General features: G+C 41.5%; 1 protein-coding gene across 1 annotated transcript in view; it reads left to right on the plus strand.

Moving 5' to 3' along the window:
• Nucleotides 1-20,865, plus strand: part of CLIC4 (chloride intracellular channel 4) — a 65,626-nt gene that overhangs the window by 20,327 nt on the left and 24,434 nt on the right. The window contains exon 2 of the mRNA XM_045482223.1: nucleotides 15,460-15,569. Coding sequence (XP_045338179.1) covers nucleotides 15,460-15,569 — 110 coding nt within the window. The remainder of the gene's footprint in view (nucleotides 1-15,459; nucleotides 15,570-20,865) is intronic.

Here is a 20,865-nt window from a genome sequence, read left to right on the forward strand (position 1 = left end):
CAGTTTGGGGCTCGAACTCATGAACTGTGAGACCCGTGACCTGAGCCAAAGTTGGATGCTTAACCGACTTAGCCACCCAGGTGTCCCTTAAAATGCTGAATTTAACTGCCACTTAATGCCAGCATTCTGATGAATTCCATAATGCTACCTTGTCCTGGGGAACTGTTGAGGTATGGAAGACTGTTTTTGCCTTTTTGCTAAGGGTCATCAACTGTTACGGTGTTTGAACCTAGATCTCCTTTTTATGTGTGCACGCCTGTGTGTATTTATGTTGTGTGTTTTCTGTTTCTTTCTTTGCCCGCTCAGCTGTGTTCATGCAGTCCATTTCCTTTACTTTTCTGTTGTCATCTGTTGTAGTTTGGTAAGTCAGGTAGACAAACTTGTTAAAATTTGTTTGGAATAAGAAGAAATCATTTCTGAGAGCTTGAATGTTGATTTGATGAGTTCAGGTACATGACCTTTAGTATGTGGTCTTGGTGACCTTGGTGTTGGTTATTCAGAGGCTTTTTCTCTAGACGTCTGCTGACCAGTGTGAGAGCCACTAGCCATATGTGGCTTTTGAGTGCTTGAAATGTGTTTCGTTTGAATTGAGATGTACTATAAAATATATACCAGAATTCAAAGATTGAGTACAAAGAAAAGAATGTAATATTTTTTTGTGTCATTTACGTGTTGAAATAATGTCTTAGATACATAGAATTAAGTAAGATGTTATTTAAAGTAGTTTCATGTGTTTCTTTTTTACTCTTTAAAATATGGCTCCTAGAAAATTTGAAATGAAATTTGTCAATTACATTGTATTGATTGTAGGTCAGGGGATTTATCTTGGTAGTAATGTGCATATGAGTGAGGTGGTGGTTGTACCCCAAAGTCATGAGATTAAGCAGGTAGGAGTCCAGCGTCTCTTTCTAACCTAGGTGTAAGAAATTATGAGAATGGTTAGTAGCATGGACCTCAGCCATCAAACTCGGTTCTGCTACTCCTCAGTTGTAGGACCTAAGACGGGTTACTTAAGCTTCTCAAAGTCTGTTTCCTTATCTGAAATATGAGGAAAATAATACCTAACTTCATATGGTTATTGTGAAAATTACTATATGTAAAGCGTTTTCATAATAGTGCATCTCAAGTGAGATAGAAGCTGCTAAATGAAACAGTAGCTGTTAGCTTGTTCGTAGGCCACTTTGTGACGTTTCATTTGTTGTGTTTGATTCCTGTGGGGAGTAGAATCCAGTTTGATCCAGATGGGAAAAGGGGTTCTACTTTTGGTCGTCTTTTTTTTTTTTTTTTCCTGACTTGGCATTTAGTATTTTTAATTACATGTGGCATATAATTTTCTCTGAAGAGATAATAGACTTTGTTCCTCCTATCTTAGGCTTTTGATGGGTGAATGTAAATGAAACATTGCAGCAGAACTTGTTTTTGCTATAGTTTTGTTGTGCTTAGATGTAAAGTCTGGTCACTGTATATCTGACACTTTGTTTTAGCAAACGATTCTAGCTGAGACATTTCAGATTTGATTTGAGTATAGATTAGAACTTTTGTTTTCATTTTCAGCATATGTTTCCAATATGTAACAGAACAGATGTCCTCAATAGAATCTTTCTCAACTGTCATTAATTACCGATTACTTTGCATTCAGCATTTTTTCAAGCAATATGAAGAATTCTAAAAAAGTTCTGTCATCTTTAAGCAGTTTAGTATTTTGGCAGTGGTTAGGGACAGGAATAAAATGGGTAAACATTTTGAACATTTTCTTTTAGAATGTTCTTAAATCCAAAAAAAAAAAAAAAAAAAAGAAACCAAGCAGTGCAGAAGTATATCAAGTCATAACCCTCCCCCCACCTCTCCTCAAGTGTGTCCTGAGGTCAACAGGGTCAGTGTTGGTTTGTAGCCTTTCACACTTGAGAAATATTTCCAAGCCATGGTGGTAGTTGTATGGTCATCTCTTGAGGGATTGCTCTGTCTTCCAGCAAAGTAAAGGCACACCCCCACCCCTATCTTGAGGCTTTCCTCTACCCAGTTCCTCAAACCAGAAATCTAGTTCTTTGATTTCTTTTTTGACTTCACTTCCCACATGCAGGTCATCCACCCACAAGTCTTTAGGGTTGTATCCTCTTGGTTCAGTTTAATCCATGCATTTCTCTCCAGCTCCATTGCCTTGAATCCAGGCCACATTCTAATTTTTTTTTTTTTAACGTTTATTCATTTTTTTGATAGAGCGTGAGTGGGGGAGGGGCAGAGAGAGAGGGAGACACAGAATCCGAAGCAGGCTCCAGGCTCCGAACCGACGGCACCGAGCCCGACGCGGGGCTCGAACCCACGGACCATGAGATCACGACCTGAGCTGAAGTTGGACGCTTAACCGACTGAGCCACCCAGGCGCCCCTAATCCAGGCTACATTCTGAATCTCCCAGTGTACGTTCTCCACCAGCTCCGTGCCCCCAGCCTGCTCTCCATATGGTAGCAAGTGTTACTTATTGTCTTAAAAAGGAAGTTGGATGTTGCCCTCATATGCCCCTACCCTTCAGTGGTATCCCGTTACCACCCTGCTCTCTGGCATTTCCCCCAAGCTCAGTGAAGCCTGGAAATTGTTCTCTACTTAGCACATACTTTGTTACTGAGCACTAACCAGATGCTGGGCAGTGTTTTAAGAGACTGTCATATTAACTCATTTAATCTCCTAACTATGAGGTAGTATTATTCCCCATTTGACATATAAGGAAGCTGAGTCCCAGAGAGGTTAAGTAGGTACCAATATCACACAGCAGGTTAAGCAGAAGGACCCATATATCAAACCAGACACTCTGCTTCCAGAGACCTTGCTGATGAACCATCGTGTGCAGTGGTTTCTTTCTGCGCCACAGGCGCTGGGCCAACATTTGTTACATGGGAGAATAAATTGTTCCCTTTGTAAACGTAAAATTCAGACTCCTTAATTTGGTCTAGAAACTCATGATCTGGCCCCTGCCAATACCACTTTCTGTCGTACTCATGCTGGCGCTTTGCATGGCGGACTCCTTGTCTTTCTTTAGCTCTAAGAGAGCTCTTAGGACCATCCAAAGTCGGTGCTCTTCACCCTCACTCTTGCTACTTTGCTTTCCTCTTGGCACTTACTGCAGTATACAGTTTTTCACTTGGTATATTAGCTGTTTATCCCACACAAATCTGCATTTCTCAGTTCTGCTCTTTCTTGGGGTTGGTTGCAGCCTCTGGCTACCGTCAAGTTGGCCACAGCAGCCAGAGGTTTCACATTCAAGGTTTCCTCTTCTGCTGTCTTTCTTTTAAGAGCAGGAAACTCTTCTCATGCGACTCTTGTCCACCAGACCTGGGGCTAGTCACCAGGTCTGCCACTAATCACTGGCAAGAGGAATGGAGCTATCATGACTGGCTTAGGATTAGTCAGGATTTACTCCTAGTATTGGGGATTGGGTCATCCTCCCCTGTGTCCCTTGGGGGAAGGACAGAATGGATACCTGATCAAAAATGGGAATTCTTTCTTTCTTTTTTAATGTTTAATGTTTCTTTTATTTTTGAGAGAGATAGACACAGGGTGAGCAGGGGAGGGGCAGAGAGAGTGAGACACAGAATTTGAAGCAGGCTCCAGGCTCTGAATTGTGAGCACAGAGCCCAACGTGGGGCTTGAACTCAGAAACTTCGAGATCATGACCTGAGCTGAAGTCCAACACTTAACCAAATGAACCACCCAGGTGCCCCTCTTTTATTTTACTTTTTAAATTAAAACTTTTTTTAAAAACGTTTATTCATTTTTGAGAGTCAGAGAGACAGAGCGTGGGCAGGGGGAGGGGCAGAGAGAGAGAGAGAGAGGGGGGGACATAGAATCCGAAGCAGGCTCCAGGCTCTGAGCTGTCAGCACAGAACCCAACGCAGGGCTCGAACTCACAAACCGCGAGATCATGACCTGAGCTGAAGTCAGACGCTTAACGGCCTGAGCCACCCAGGCGCCCCACTCCCGTTTTATAAATGGGACTTCTATCAGCAGTAAGAAGTAGGAGAATGGATACTGGGCAGGCAATTCTCAGAGTTTGCTATAGTGGCTTCTGTAATTTGCTAGCTATGTTCCAAGTTCACTTGGAGAACTAATTTAAATTTTTGAGAAGCATTAATCAAGAAGCTTTGACTTTAATAAATATATTTTTTTTTCTATGCTAATAACCTGGAGCACGTTTTTTGTAACTCAGAGGCTTTCATTGTTAGCAATCAATGGAAAGCTAATAAATAGTAAAGCATCTGTAGCAGATGAGGTCCTATGGTAAGATGAAAAAATGTATGCCATCTCAGTTGAAGTTACAGGCTAGCTCAGGAGATAACTGTGCAGGGATATGAATAGGAAACTGATAATACACAGTAACAATTTAAGAGATCACAAGGCAACTCAGTATTCATTGTTAAGTAAGTGGCACAGGCTTGCTATGCCCTTGGAGTTTGTAAGAGATGGAGAATCTTGAGCCCTACCCCAGATCTTCTGGAGCCAAAGCTGCATTTTGACATGATCTTCTGATGATTTGTGTTGACATCAGAGTCTGAGAAGCCAGAGTAGAAGGTGAGAGGACAGGTAACTGGTTTGGGCTAGAGTGATCTAGAAAGATTTCTTAAAGGTGAAGCTTGAGCTTCACCTGAAGGACAGGTGTGGCAGTGGGCATTTTTGTGGAAGATGATGTGATTTGAGTCACAAAAGTGTCTGATTCACGTGGCCTTATTGTACAGGATGAACGGGAGGGGATAACGGAATCGTGGTGTAGGGTCCTCAGGGACACGGGTTGGTAAATCATCTTGAGGAAGAAGTGAGAACTGTGTCAAAGACTTCATTTTTAAAGACAGTTGTACATGTTTACAGGCTTTTTTTAATCTTAAGTTAAACTATCAGCTACATTGGATAATTGAATCATAATGTGGTGATTTACTACAGGAAATAAATAGCCTTAGAAACTACTGGAAAACGAATTGTTTGCCTTTCAACAGGTTTAACTCTCCATCGTTGTGGGTCGAAGCAGCAGCTTAAAAAAGGAAGATTTATCATTAAACCCTGACATGTAGCTAAAACAGTGGGCTGAATTGTGTATTTCAGTGATTTCCCCCAACTGCCTCAAGTAACTTTGAATCTCGATGACTTTAGTAATAACTGTAAATTTTAGAAGGTTATTTTAGATGGTAAAGTATGATAAACTTTGTCTATTCTTTTACCTGCTCCCTCCTTTTTTTGTATTTGAGAATAAAGTGAAAAGACATGTTTTGTGCAGTTTTGAATGCTTTCTCAGTTCAGTGATTTAGACTAAAGCAAAAGAACATCAAGTCTCCTGTTAAAAGCTGAATCACCAACGCAGAGGAGCAGCCGTGGCAAAAGCCCATAAAACTGAAACTCCCAGAACCGTGATTTATTGGGGGATGTTTATGACACTTTTGAGAAAATGTTGAAGTGCTATTTCAGTTGTGATAAGGTTGGGGAATGTATTTTGAGTTTCACTGTATCCTGTTTTGATTTTCATTTTTTAGTGTGTTCTAACATTCTTAAATTATTCAGATTCAGCTTTGTAGACCATAGGTATTACAGATGTAGGGACAGTCTTTTCTTATCCAGCACCGGATCTCCAGGATTTAGAGTCGGTCCTCGTACGGTTGATGAATGATTAAAAAGCAAAAAAATTTAATTTAAAAAGATTGATTTTTATCTACCCTTGGAGATAATATATAAATGGTACATTAAAAATGAGTTATAGTTAGAAACTATTAGGACAGAAGTGGAAACTAAATGAATAACTTAAAAACCACTAATTTGGAAATAATTTCAAACTTTCAAGTTGCAGGAATAAGAACAGTACAAAGACCATCCTTTACCTGGTTTACCTATTAATATGTTACCCCATTTGCTTTATTATTTGCCCCTTTTCTTGAAGTTCCATACATTGTGTTCTCTAAGAGTAGGAATATATTCTTGTATCACAACCTTGTAGTTTCCAGCTTCTGTGACTCAGTCTCCACCCCCAAACCCCTACACTAGGACTGCCCGTTACAAGAGAAAACTAAAGGCAAAGCCGTTAAGTGACTTGCCTAGTGTAAAGTTACATGGCTTCTAAGTGAAAAACCCAACCTGTTCTTCTTTTCTTTTAGTGTTTTTTATTTATTTTTGAGAGAGAACGCGCACATGCGAGCGCATGAGTGGGGGAGGGGCAGAGAGAGGGAGACACAGAATCGGAAGCAGGCTCCAGGCTCCCAGCTGTCAGCACAGAGCCCGACTCGGGGCTCAAACTCATGCACCATGAGATCATGACCTGAGCCGAAGTCGGACGCTTAGCTGACTGAGCCACCCAGGCGCACCCCCACCCCCACCCCCCGCCCCAAACCTGTTTTTCAATTCAGGTATTGGTCCTTGTCCCTAACATTATAGTAGAATCTTTTTTTTTTTCCTCCTGAGAAGTCAAATCATTTAGTAATGTAATATAGTAATTACAATTATAGTTCTTTTAAATCAGATCTAACCATCCCACAGCATAAAGGACTTGATCTATAGAGGACTCCAGACACCATTATTTCCTTGACATTGTTTGGCGGTAAGACAAACCCTTAGAAACATTGTTGTTACCTTGTTTTGCTTCTGCTTCTTAGTTTGTGTAAATAAGAATGTTTTTGGGGCACCTGGGTGGCTCAGTAGGTTAAGCATCTGACTCTTGGTTTTGCCTCAGGTCATGATCTCATGGTTTCATGAGTTTGAGCCCTGCATCAGCTCAGTGCTAGGGATTCTCTGTCTCCCTCTCTCTTTGTCCCTCTCTGTCTCGGTCTCTCTCAAAATAAATAAATAAACTTTTTTTTTTTTTTTAAAGAATATTCTTGAATGTGAGTGTTTAGGTTTCTAAAGGGCTTTAGGTTGGCTTCGTTTAAGTCTTGATATGCCCTAGTTTGAGGCCAGATAGTGTAGTATTCCTTTAAAATATGGGAGGCAGCTGTTATGTACCCAAACTGCCTCTAACAAATAGTGACCAGGTTGCTGGCCTACAAAGAGCAGAGTCCAAAAGGCATCATGAGGAATTCAAATTCAAAGTCTAACTGTGGAGTAAACTTCCTTCCAGTCTTTATTTCTTGGCACATTTTTCTTCTGGGTCAGTGTTTACCAAAATGTGGTCTGCCCACCAAATGCATCAGAATTTGAATTGCTTGACGCACTTGTTAAAAATTGCAGATTCCTGGACCTCACCAGAGACCTACTGAATCTGAATGTCTGGAGGTGAGGCCTGGAAATCTGCATTTTAAACGCACTTCTTGTGGACTTTTCTGTAGCCTGAGATGTGAGAATGCTGCTCCTGTACATTCTGTCACATCTCTGTCATTCGTCTTCAGAACTTTTCCACGTTCATTCTGTAGCTTTTGTTTTACTTCATTTTCATATGTTTGGGGTGGAAGGCTTTTGTTTGCTTGCCTTTTTTTTTTTTTTAAACTTTCTTTATTAATTTTGAGAGCGTGAGTGGGGGATGCACAGAAAGGGAGAGAGAAAGACTCCTGAGCAGGCTCCGTGCTGCCAGCACAGAGCCCAGTGTGGGGATTGAACTCAGGAAACTGCGAGATCGTGATCTGAGCCGAAACCAAGAGTTGGATACTTAACCTACTGAGCCACCCTGGCACCCCCACCCTGGCACCCCGCCTTGCTTCTTTTTTTTTTTTTAAGACGAAAGACTCATGTGCATAGTACAAATATCAAAAAATGTGAGAGTGTAAAAGGTATGCAGTGAATAACTCCCTCCCAGTGTCTTGGCTTTAGAGCAGTTGTGCTGTTCTGAGCCCTTTGGTGTGTTATCTCATTCAGTTCCCCTCAACAATCCAATGGTAGGTCCTGTTATTGTTTCCATTTTATGCCCGAGGAAGACTGGCCCAGAGAGGTTGAGTCACTTTTTCAAAGTCACACAGGAAGTGGTGGCTTTGTGTGAGTCTGGCTCTTAATTAACCACCGTCCTCTGCTGAATTAGAGAATTCAAGGATCAACTAGGTTAATACACATAAAGAGCTTGTTCTGGGAGAGTAGAGAGTTCATTTTCAGTAAGGTAAATGTTTTATGTGAACTCAGACAGCCTAGCCTGGAGTTTCATCTAACCCTGGTAGTTGGGTATCCTCATGTAATTTCACACGAATCAGTTCTTCTCTAAATTGCACGGTGGACTTCAGGAGTTGGTGATACTGAACAAGAAAATGGTAGCAACTGAGGTCTTTCCCAGGCCCTGCCATTGGCTGCTTTATTTACATCGCCAGAGCTTGGGATACAGGGATTGTTCCACTCCGTATCCTTTGGCTTTATTTGTAGACTTAGTTCTGTGATTCTTTTCCCTCTCTCATTTTCTGGAAGAATAAAGTGACTGGAGATTCTAATGACTAAGTGCTCCAACTTAAAAACCTGTTGTTAGGGCTTGAGTTCTGTGCATGAAGTGTCTTTAAAGTCAAGTAACATTTACTAAACTCTCACCATGTGCCAAGAACTGTGTGTACCCTAACAGACTTGACCCCCTAATAACATGGCATAGGAAGTCCAGTTTCACAGATGTTAAGTAACTTAACTAAAGATTACACATCTAATAAGTAGTGAAGTCAGGATTCAAAATCCAGATGTCTGATTCTTTCTTTTAATTTATTTTATTAAAAATTTTTTTAATGTTTATTTTTGAAGAGAGAGAGAGACACAGAGTGTGAGTGGGAGAGGGGCAGAGAGAGAGGGAGACACAGAATGGGAAGCAGGCTCCAGCCTCCCAGCTGTCAGCACAAAGCCAGACGTGGGGCTTGAACCTGTGAACCACGAGATCGTGACCTGAGCCTCAGTCGGACGCTTAACCTACTGAGCCCCCCAGGCGCCCCAGATGTCTGATTCTGAACCCTGTTTCTGACATGCTCTGCAGACCCTGTAGACGAGTGAAGGCTTGTTAAACCTCAGGACTCTAAACCTTGGTTCTAGCATGTGTTTAGGAAAATTCTGAAGAAATGAATAATAGAAACCAGGTGACTTTGCCCATTTATCATGTTGTTTTGAGACTTTTAAGTTAATCTAAATCAAAGCAAGCCATTTAGTGTATTCAGATAGCAAATTTAGGTAGAATCCACAGTAAAGGTAAATGAAGCCTTAAGGTTTTTAAGTTTACTCTTTTAGCAGCGTATTGTTCTATACATTCCTTAGAAAGTATGTCAAGGAAAATAATTTAATGGTCAGGAGCACAGGTTTACCTTAAGTTCCTAGTTTGTCTTTCTTACCCTAGTCACCCCCTGCAGCCCCCCCCTCTCCCCCCAGTCCCTTAGTCACAAAAGAGGAATGGAGTTCAAACTTGCCTTCTTGGGTGTTTTAAAATGACTATTCTAACAACTGATTAAACTAGGTTTTCTAAGTGAGCCATTCCTTAACCTTGAATTAGTAAAACATTAAAATATTTATGGCATCTATCACTGACCCCTATTTAGCAATGTAGGAGTTAATATGGAAGTTTCTGATTAAATACTGGTATTAGGCAATTCAGGAATTACAACAGAGGCCTGGAGGGAGAAGGGTGAGCGATAGTGAGTGTGTAAGAGGAGCCCCAGATAGCAAGTTAAGCAGAACTGCTCCTTTTTTTTTTTTAACGTTTTATTTATTTTTGAGACAGAGAGAGACAGAGCATGAACAGGGGAGGGGCAGAGAGAGAGGGAGACACAAAATCTGAAACAGGCTCCAGGCTCTGAGCAGTCAGCCCAGAGCCCGACGCGGGGCTCGAACTCACGGACCGTGAGATCATGACTTGAGCCGAAGTCGGACGCTTAACCGACCGAGCCACCCAGGCGCCCCAGAACTGCTCCTTTTGTAAGAACATTTAAAATGAATATTTAGACCCAGCCTTTACCTGGAAATTGGTGGTCATTTCTGTGTCAGTGGGATTATTCAAGTTTTGGCCTTATTTGGGTTTTCTGATTTTTGAGAAAACATGGACATGTTTGTTTTTTAATAAGAGATCATAATATTAGAACTATATATTCCAAGTTAACATTTATCTGGTATGTATATATTTATATTTGTAATTTGTGCCTGTGTATTTAAATTGTTTTTAACGTTTATTTTTGAGAGAGCATGAGCGAGGGAGGGACGGCGCGGGGGGGGGGGGGTGGGGGGGGGGGACGGGATCGGAAGCAGGTAGAGCCTGATGTAGGGTTTGAACTCATGAACTGTGAGATCATGACCTGAGCCAAAGTCTGACACTTAACTGAGCTGCCCAGGTGCCCTTTGTGCCTGTATATTTAAAACCGCTTTTTGAGATAATGATTCATATAGCATATAGTGCATCCATCTAAAGTATACAGTTCAGTGATTTTTAGTATATTCACAGAGTTGTGCAGCCATCACCCCAGTCTAATTTTAGAATATTTTCATCACTCCAGAAAAACATCCCTTTTTATCCAACCTTTCCTTCCTTCCTGCTCCACAGAAGCCCTAGGTAGGTAACCACTAATCTACTTCCTGTCTCTCTACATTTGCCTGTTTTTTACATTTCATATACATGGAATTATACGCTACATGGTTTTTGGTGACTGGCTCCTTTCAGTTAGCATAATTTTTTAAAGTTCATCCAATTTAGAGTGTATATCAGTACCTTATTGCTTCTTCCTGTTGAATAATACTCCATTGTATGGATATACCACATTTTCTACATTTTTAATTTTGCTTTCTAATTTTAATACTTCTGAGAGACTTCTGCTTCTGGAAAGATAGAGTAGATAAATTGCTTTTTGTCTGTTTTTTGTTTTTTAGTTTTTGTTTTCTGTCTCGATATATCCCAGACCCGGAGCTATAGGAGCCGGCAGCCTAGAAACACCAACAGGTGCAGACAAAAACCTCTCTAACAGAAGCCTGCTCTCCCTGGCCAAAGAACCAGGAACGGGCAGCCTAAGCTTAAGATGGAAAGTTTTTAGGGGTGCCTGGGTGACTCAGTCCGTTAAGCATCTGACTTCGGCTCGGGTCCTGATCTCACGGTCTGTTCGAGCCCGCGTCGGGCTCTGTGCTGACAGCTCGGAGCCTGGAGCCTACTTCGGATTCTGTGTCTCCCTCTCTCTCTGCCCCTCCCCTGCTCATGCTCTGTCTCTCTCTGTCTCAAAAATAAATAAAAACATTTATAAAAAAATTTTTTTATTTAATTTTTATTTAAAAAAAAATTTTATTTAAAAAAAATTAAAAGACAGTTTTTATAAAAACACTGCCTGGTTACTGTCAGAGACTGAATGTCTACAGTGGCCTCCGCTGATACCCCAGTGGGGTGGCCTCATTACCTCTGGTTGATGGTGAATGTCTGACTGCTCTGTACTGGGCCTCCTCTGACGTGCACCCGAGCAGGGGGGAGTAGGGCTTCCTCTTCCTGGCAGGGTTGGAAGCCCTGGTGCCCCCCTTGACCCTCTTGGCCACCATCCTGGCGAGGGCATGACAGCCTTCACAGGGTTGATTACATTACATTGGGAATAAAAATGCAGATTATAAAAAAGTTATGTACGGTGCGATCACATATTTTTAAAAAAATTTTTAACATTTATTTTTGAGGGAGAGAGAGAGAGAGACAGAGCACAAGCAGGGGGGAGGCAGAGACAGAGAGAGACACAGAGCACAAGTGGGGTGGGGGGAGGCAGAGACGGAGGGAGACACAGAATCCGAAGCAGGCTCCAGGCTCCGAGCCATCAGCAGAGCCCGACACGGGGCTCGAACTCATAGACCGTGAGATCATGACCTGAGCCAAAGTCAGACACTTAACCGACTGAATCACCTAGGCGCCCCAGCGATCACATATTGGAAAAAGAAAAGTAGTATGTACATAGAAAATAAAAATTCAGGAGAATAAGGAACAAGCTAGTGAATGTTTCAAAGGTAGAGGAACTCTGACTTTCTGTAGTGTTTTAATTTTTATCTTTAGCATCATGAATGTACTGTTAGAAGCAGTAAAAAGCAAAATTTTTTTTTTAACATACTTTATTAGATGCTATTGTTAGATATACCTATGTGTTAATTTTTTTTTTTTAATTTTTTTTTTTCAACGTTTATTTTTATTTTTGGGACAGAGAGAGACAGAGCATGAGCAGGGGAGGGGCAGAGAGAGAGGGAGACACAGAATCAGAAACAGGCTCCAGGCTCTGAGCCATCAGCCCAGAGCCCGACGCGGGGCTCGAACTCACGGACCGCGAGATCGTGACCTGGCTGAAGTCGGATGCTTAACCGACTGCGCCACCCAGGCGCCCCTGTGTTAATTTTTATTATAATAACTGGGTATGGAATAAAGGTATCTTGATTTCCAGCATACAGTGCATTCCACTATACCATAATGTCCTCCTCAGTCCATTGTACCAATAGGTTATCTTCAGCATAGTTCATATTGAAGAGTGTAATTTTGATCCTTTAACTTGAATGAATTTTATTGAAATGTTTAAATGGAATTTTATTACAACACGGATTAAAGGAGGAAGTCTTTGATTTGTGACTTCTAGAAATCCAAGTTTTTCCAGTTTCACTGTATGTATACTTGATGAAAACATCCTTTTAGTAGCTCCCAATCTTACGCTGTTAAAAGTTCAGAAAAACTTGTAGTTGGCAATATTTCTCATTTGAATTGTCCTGAGTTTTGGCCTTAGTTAATGAAAAGCAGTTTTTCAGATCTGCTTTAAAGAGCACACATACTTTTATTTGTGTTTGTATAAAAGAATCGTATAAGGAGTGCGGGATGTGTAACAAGCGTTAGACATGCCTGAGACGGAAGTAAGTGCACGAAGGCAGAGGGGCATTCGTGTCCTGACTGGGTCTTCACGCAGCGTCCCTGTCCCAGGGTGCTTCTGTCTCTACTGTCGCATATGCTCTGCGGACTGTCATAGAGGTTATGGTGCGGTGTTTCTGATCTGTAGCCAATCGCTGTTTACATCCGGCTTGCCTTTGGTTGAATGTCTTTCCAAGTGGCTCTATGTAACATCTTTATTACAACTTCTGTACCAATTTAATTATTTTACACTCCTATGGCAGACTTTTTGGGAAATTATAGTTCATTTCATAGATTAAACAAATGGAATAGGACAAAGTGAGTCAGACTTGTTCTTTGGCTACCAAACTATACTGCTTTTTTAGGAAGTCTGAAGTTTGGTATACTTTTTCTTGTAGTTATATATTTAAGTTTATTTATTTTGAGAGAGAGAGCGAGCAAGGGAGTGGCAGAGAGAGAGGAGAGAGAGAATTCCAAGCAGGCTCTGCACTGTCAGCACAGAGCCGGATGCAGAGCTCAAACTCGCAAGCTGCAAGTTCATGACCTGAGTGGAAACCAAGAGTAGGATGCTTAACGGACTGAGCCAGCGCCCCTCTTGTAGTTACTAAAAGCATGTTAAAACCAGGAGGGGAAGACAAAACAAAACAAGAATGATAATAAAATTTGAGTATCTAAAGCCACAGCCTTGTGTAAAAATATTAATCCTCAACATATACAGAAAGAGAATACCTTAACTTTTTATTATCTGTGATAAACTCACTTTTATGTTATCAGTGTTCTCTGTGTGTGGGGATAGCCAGCATCCTCAAAAAAGCAGCTTTGTGTACCATTTTGTTACATTGTATCATTGGATGACTTAGTTTTATGAACTGGCTGGTGCTTTGTCCAAGGAATATCACCCTGACCCTTCCCACACCAGTGTTTCTCAGTGTGACTAGCAGGTGCTTTGCTGTGCGATCTCCTTGGGTGCCTGTAACAAAATGAGGATTCCTGGGCTCCACCCAAGCATTCTTCTTAATCACAGTCCACAATCTCTGGGTATAAGGCCCAGAAATCTTCTATCCAAACTGTCTTATTTAGGTTATTAGTATTGTTTTCAATTTCATTTTAGAGAGAGTGTGAGAGCAGGGGAGAGAGGCAGAGGAGAGAGAGAGAAAAAAAAATTTTTTTTTAATTTACTTTGAGAGCGAGAGAAGGTACAAGTGGGGGAGGGGCAGAGAGAAAGGAAGAGAGAGAATGTCAAGCAGGCTCTGCACCATCAGGAGAGAGCCTGATGCCGGGCTCCAGCTCACAAACCGTGAGATGATAATCTGAGCCCAAGTCGGACACTTAACCATCTGAGCCACCCAGGAGCCCCAAGAGAGAATCTTAAGTAGGCTGTGTGGAGCCTGACGCGGGGGTGTAATCCCACGACCCTGGGATCGTGACCTGACCTGAAATCAAGAGTTGGATGCTTAACTGAGCCACCGAGGTGCCCTTATTTAGGTTATTCTTAATCACCTTAAAGTTTAAGAACTAGACCTTCTTCAGGAAGTCAAGATTTGTGCAAGTTGCAGTACTAGAAATTAACATGAGTCAGTCTGGTTACAATTCTGTATATGTTTTGTTTCTGATAAAGAATGATTTTTATTATTATTATTATTTTTTAACCAAGCTTAGTTGTAACTCTCCCATGCTGATGAGGGAAGGGTTCTGGGATCCTCCTTTTATACCCGTGTGTTTTGTTAGTTGTGTTGTGTTTAATCGGTTAACGACTTTATTATTTTTTTTTACTCCACCCTATTTCCCCATTAGTTTAGGAATACTTTACTAATGTAGCATTTTACTGAAATGGCTTCTGAATATTTTGAGAGTCACTTTAGGATAATAAATAGTACTTGAATCATTCATCTTTGAATGAGTTGTCGAAAGTTATTTCTGGCTTTTTCCACCCTTTGTGGTGAAGAGGACTGTGTTTCTCCCTAGCAAGTGTTAGAATGTTCTCTTCCAGTATGCTTTCTTTCCCCCCTCCTGTTTCCTGCTTCCCCTGTCCCTGCTTTGTAAACTTGGGGGCACATGTGATGGAATTAAAGATTTGTCCCACTGATTTTTAGGAAAATTCTACCTCATCATTGAGCTTGGGGAAGTCATAGTCATCAGCTGCTCCATTCACATTAAGTAGGATTACAAATAGCTTATTATAAAGATATCTTGTTATTCTCTTGCTCCTGAATGTGTAAAACAGGATATGGGATTTTTATAATGAGTGTTTTTTAAATGGGGAGGGGTTGGTGATGATTTTAACTTTTTGGAAATAGACACACCTGTGAATTTCCCTCTTTATGTTGCCTTGTAAAGAATACTGTCTCATAGAACAGGAAATGACTGATGTTTCATACAGTTAATTAAAAGCAAATGGAAAGCCTCAAACTAGCTACATTTTAAGCAGTCATTTTAGCCATATGTCACAAACGACTGCTGTGTCGAACAGTGGTGATACAGATCATTTCTACCCTTGCAGAAAATGTTCTAGGATGGTGCTATAGTAGACTGGCCATCTTTAAGAAGAGAGGAGGCAAATGAAAGAGCAGAATAACAGAAACCTGAGTTTCCACTCCTTCTTCTGTAATGCAACTTTTGCTGTCTTCTTGGACCCCTGATTATAAGTCAGAAGAAAGTCTTTCGTTTTGAATGTCACCCCTCTGACCCTGGTTTTCGATGTTGATTTCTGTTTCCTAGGCTGGGAGTGATGGTGAGAGCATAGGAAACTGCCCCTTTTCCCAGAGGCTCTTCATGATCCTGTGGCTCAAAGGAGTTGTATTTAGTGTCACAACCGTGGACCTGAAAAGGTAAGATTTTGTTGTGGTTGGAAATTAACTTGAGTGTATAGTGTTTTCAGTTTGAGCCTCTCTCCTCCCTATGTATGTATATGCTCTTTAAAGGAAATACATTTATTAAAGTTCAGCTGATTTGTGGACAAATTTAACTTGTGTAAGTATTATGGATAACTCACAATATCAGTAAATCGCATCTACTGGCCACTCCGTCTTTTTAGGAACTTACTGTATGCTTACTCTTAACTTCAAGACCAGCACCAGGATCTTTGACTTTCCAGTGTAAACGTGGAACTATGAAGAACTTTCTAAGCAGACAGCTTCTTCATTTAAAAGGTGCTAAACTCATGGTGTATATTATCTGGATCCTTCAAGACAAGAGTGGGATTTTAGGAGGACGAATACGACTGTGGGCTATTTTATTTACTCTCCTTTACAGGGAACTGTCTGTAATATGATTTTAACCATATTTGGTTAAATGTAATTGTGAAATAAGAGCCATTATCCATGGCCCTGTGATTATTCTTGCTCGGTGAAGAGTTGTTTCTAACTCTGCCTCCACAGGCCCAAGTGGAGAGGACTGGGAAGGGCCCTGATAGGTAATAGGCTCCTTGTGTTCAGGAGCCCCTCTGTTCGTCCTCGGCAAATAGGCTCGACGTGAAGAACATTCATACTTAGGGGAAAAGAAGAGATTGGTTTATTTATTAAAAAGAATTTTTTTTTTAATGTTTACTTCTGAGAGAGAGAGAGAGAGAGAGCACAAGTGGGGGAGGGGCACAGAGAGAGGGAGACGCAGAATCCGAAGCAGGCTCCAGGCTCTGGGCTGTCAGCACAGAGCCAAACGCGGTACTCGAACCCACAGACTGCGAGATCATGACCTGAGCCGAAGTCGACGCTTAACCGACTGAGCCCCCCAGGCGCCCCGAAAAGAAGAGATTTAAATCAAGGGTTAAGAGCAGTTATAACAAAAGGAAATCTAGGACTGGGCAGTGGAAATGTATGCCTCTTGCACACATGCAACAACATGGCTTGTTGCTCATTTTTTTAAGCATTATCAGTCACGAACAGCGTCCAGGAAAAAACATGGGTGGCAGAAGTCACGCATGTTATCCCTCTGGGCGTCACAGAGCGAGACTTTTATCATCCCATTTCCAGTTCCAGGCTCGCATTCCCTGCATTTCTGTCGGTAGCTTAAACTTTCTTCTTTACTTACTGCTAGTGCCCTTATTTGAGATTTTGGAGACTTAAAGTTTATTTACTGAAAATAATCCAGGAAGTCGTCCAGGAACCCGTTAATTATGTATATGAAGGCAGAGGTAAGGTAAGCCTTTGGGGACGGTAAGAGTTAAAACTATAGTCTGTTTCAAAGGTGTGCCACCTCATATTGGACAGAGCTGTTGGAAGAATGAAATAATTCAAGTAGTTCCCCTTCTATGACTGTTCCCCCCGCCCCCCACATGCATTCAAAAAGCAAGTTTCCCAGTGTAACTTCTAAAAATAGATCATGCTACCAGGCACACACCCTTACTGTGTCTTAAAATACACGGATTTCTCCTATTCCATTTTTGGCTTGGAGCAAGTGAGTTGGCGGCCGTGCTTCGAAAAAGCCTTCTTTGAGCAGCTCAACACAGTGCGTGATTGTGGCACAGACCGACAACAGTGCCATAAACGAAGGGAGTCTGGTTCAGGAAAGGAAGTGAGCTCATAATGGCTCTTTCACTCTTCCTGTACAAACTCTTGACGGCATTATTTCTGTACGTGGATTGATATTTGCGGATGTGTATGTGTCTCAGAGTAATATACGCTGCGTGTGAAAAGTGACACGTGGCAAGTGGGATTGAGGGATTCAAGGCTCCCTCATTCGTGAGTATTACCCCCCAGAGAAGATGTGTGTTTCTTTCCTAGGCTTTGTGTGAAACCAACAGCACTTGACGCTGGAGCCTGTATTTCGTAGTTTCCCTCAGAAATCTTGGGTCTACAGTACATCCAGAACCTTCTCAAGGGCAATTATACATGTATAAGGAGTACCTGGTAACGAATCCGTGCCACCTCCAGCCCCTGGTCAGCAGCTTCCGCTTCACAGATACCGTCGCAGCTAGGTTTGGTCTTTATCCTTCCAGACCTTTTCAGTGAGTTAAGACACTTAAAGTCTTGAGTCAGATTTAAAGAGAGTGAACGCTGGCTCAAAACATCGTTGTGAAATGAAGTTGTCACAGAGGAATCAAGCATCCTGTAGTGAAAAAAAAAAAAACAAAAACGTACCTCTCACAGTATGTTCTTAACTTTAAAAACTTTAGACAGGACCGTTTCTAAAAAGCTGCGGGGGAGAAAATGCTTACGGTGCTGATTTTCCTGCTTTTCCCAGTAATTGTCTATAATTCCTCGGTGAAGACTGCCGACCGCCCCACAAACCAGTGGAGAGCAGTGGGACTCAACTGAGAGCTATTTCAGGGCCCACTCTGTGCTCTGAAAAAATTATTGTTCCATGACATTTCATCCATAAGAACAAGCCAGTTTCTCGTTCTGGCAGTGTATGACACGTTCTCTTTGAATCTCAATTGATGTTAATGACTGTGCTGGTGGTATTCATGAGCCCCTGTGAGGCTTAGAACAATCCCCCTCGGCTTGCCTGCCAGTGCTGCCTTAATGCTTTAGTGGGAGTCATTCCTAAACCTCATTTTCTGTTCATGCTGCAATTGTATTGCAGAATTGGAGATTAAAAAAAAAAAAAAAAGTGCTCAGGCTTCAGAAGGAATTTGGGCTTTACATCAGCCACCATTTAAGCAAGATCTTCAGATGAATAGAAACGAAAATATTAAAATTGGGAGCATATTTAAAGGTGTTATCACATGTCATCAAACGGGGAGCAATGGATTAGGGATAGAGACCTGGTTCCGTGTAGAGAGAGCCCTGTCACTTATTTCCGTGGGACCTCGGGCAAGATGCCTCGTCTTCTCTGGAGGTCAGTTACCTTGTTTCTAAATTCAGGAAAAAGGAAGGAAAAAATAAGATTTCCCCAGTGTTTACTGTGTACTCAACACTGTTCAGGGTGCTTTTTACTACTCATCAAACCATTTTCAGACACTTCTGTTGAATAGAATTCATTGTCTTCTATCATACTGGCTGGACAGGTTTGTGGCAGTGATGAAAATCTTTGAAGACTTCTGCTACCTTCATTATACTTAATTATAAAAATTTTAAATCAACGATTAGCATCTTTGGAGCACAGATAAGCCTGAGAGGCAGGCAAGGGGAGGAGAAAGAAGGAAGAATGACAACAGTAGACTCCCCATCCCCTGTCTCTCTATCTCTGTTTCTCTCTCGCGCTCTCTCTCTCTCTCTCTCTCTCTCTCACACACACACACACACACACACACACACACCCCTGTTCACATGCTGAGACCCTGACTTGGATATATCTAAGTGTGGCCATATTTTGTCACATATTTGTTAGGTAAGCTTTTCTAGTTTTGGGGAATGAGAGGAGAAATGATAACGTTAAGAAATGAACCTTTTTTTTAAGTTTACTTATTTATTTTGAGAGAAGATGCACGTGCGGGAGGAGCACACAGGGAAGTGGGTGGGGGAGAGAATTCCAAGCAGCGGAGTCAGACGTGGGGCTCAAACTCATGAACCGTGAGATCATGACCTGAGCCCAAATCAGGAGTTAGACGCTTAACCAACTGAGCCACCCAGGCGCCCTAGAAATTAGCTTTTTGTTGTCAAAGTGGTGGTATATTACCAGTGAATAAAATCCCTCCTCTGTGATGTTCTCTGAGAAAATAAATAAATTGGAGAAAACTGCTTTTAAAAATTATGGGAGATATGGGGCGCCTGGGTGGTACAGTCGGTTAAGCATCCAACTTTGGCTCAGGTCATGATCTCACGGTTTGTGAGCTCAAGCCCCGCATCAGGCTCTGTGCTGACAGCTCAGGGCCTGGAGCCTGCTTCAGATTCTGTCTCCGTCTCTCTCTGCCCCTCCCCTGCTCATGCTCTGTCTCTGTCTCTCAAAAATAAATAAACATTTAAAAAAATTTATTAAAAAAAAGTCTGGGAAATACATGTTTCCATTTTCCCATTTCCACCGTAAACTCTGAAACTTGCCTATCATTTGCATTGTCATAAATGATTTCCTTCTGCTTCACATGCTGATACACCATTCGTAAGGGACTGTGTAAGACTCACTTGTAAGTTGCCATGATAATAGCATAAAGTTTTGGAAGATTATTATGACAGTTTAAACTTTAACAATTTTGTAATCATTTAACAAGTTACCACGGAGCTATAAAACTGATAGTTCTGCGTATTCTTGAGAGGCATTTATAGACTCAGAACAAAATCTGATTTCTAGATTCTTCAGGTAGTTTGCTTTTGTTACCATGTCTCTGTGATTCTACCCTTCTGAAAACTGTCCTCAGCAAGTTGAGAGATCAGTTTGGTTTCCAGGTGGTGACAACAGTGTGAATGACACATGCAGAGAGACTAAATGGAATGGAACAGGCCAGCCTTTTAGAGAAATCATCCATTACCTGCTACTGGCCAGTCAGGAAGGTACAGACTCCATTCTTTCCCTTTGTAAAGTTGACTTGAGCGACACGAAGCCCTTGTTACCACGACAAATCAAGATGTGTGTCTCATGAACGCATTATGAATCATATGTACACCCCATGTGTAGTGTTTTGAGTGGGGGGGAAGGATCAGAAACACAGAGAGGGAGAGACAGACAGACAGCCACGGACAGTCATACAGAGAGAGAGAGAGAGCTTCACTGCCACGTCTTTATGTTCTTTTTCAAAATGACTTCAAAGATGGTAAATCCTGTTGAGGTGGTTAAGAACTGAATTAGAAGATTGGATTAATGGTGGATGTTCTTCTAAACTTAGCGTAAACTCTATAAACTGTGTTGATGAACTCTCTTAAGAATTATTAGCAGCATACCACATTTAATCAAAAGAAAATCCTTTAACTGGTTGAATTGGGACACATAGGCAAATGCTTAGTAACTGGGACCTTGGCGTGTATGTTTTGGTGAATCCATGACTCATTCATTCAGTTGGTGACTTTAGTAGTAGACTATAGCAAACCTAGGGAAGAATAATTAATAGGAGTACAGTGTTCTGAAACCAAGGATTTTTGGTGTTAACTTTTTTCCCCCATACTTGCCATACAGTGTTCAATATTCTCTTGATTTGTATGGATGAATTTTATGTCTTGAAAATCAGTACCTTCAAAAGGAACTCAATTAAGAATATAAGGTCTACATACTTAGTATTTTTGTTTTCTCCATTTAGTGGAGTCAGCTAGTTACAGA

This window comes from Leopardus geoffroyi, chromosome C1, assembly GCF_018350155.1.
Source record: "Leopardus geoffroyi isolate Oge1 chromosome C1, O.geoffroyi_Oge1_pat1.0, whole genome shotgun sequence".
Taxonomy (NCBI): Eukaryota; Metazoa; Chordata; class Mammalia; order Carnivora; family Felidae; genus Leopardus; species Leopardus geoffroyi.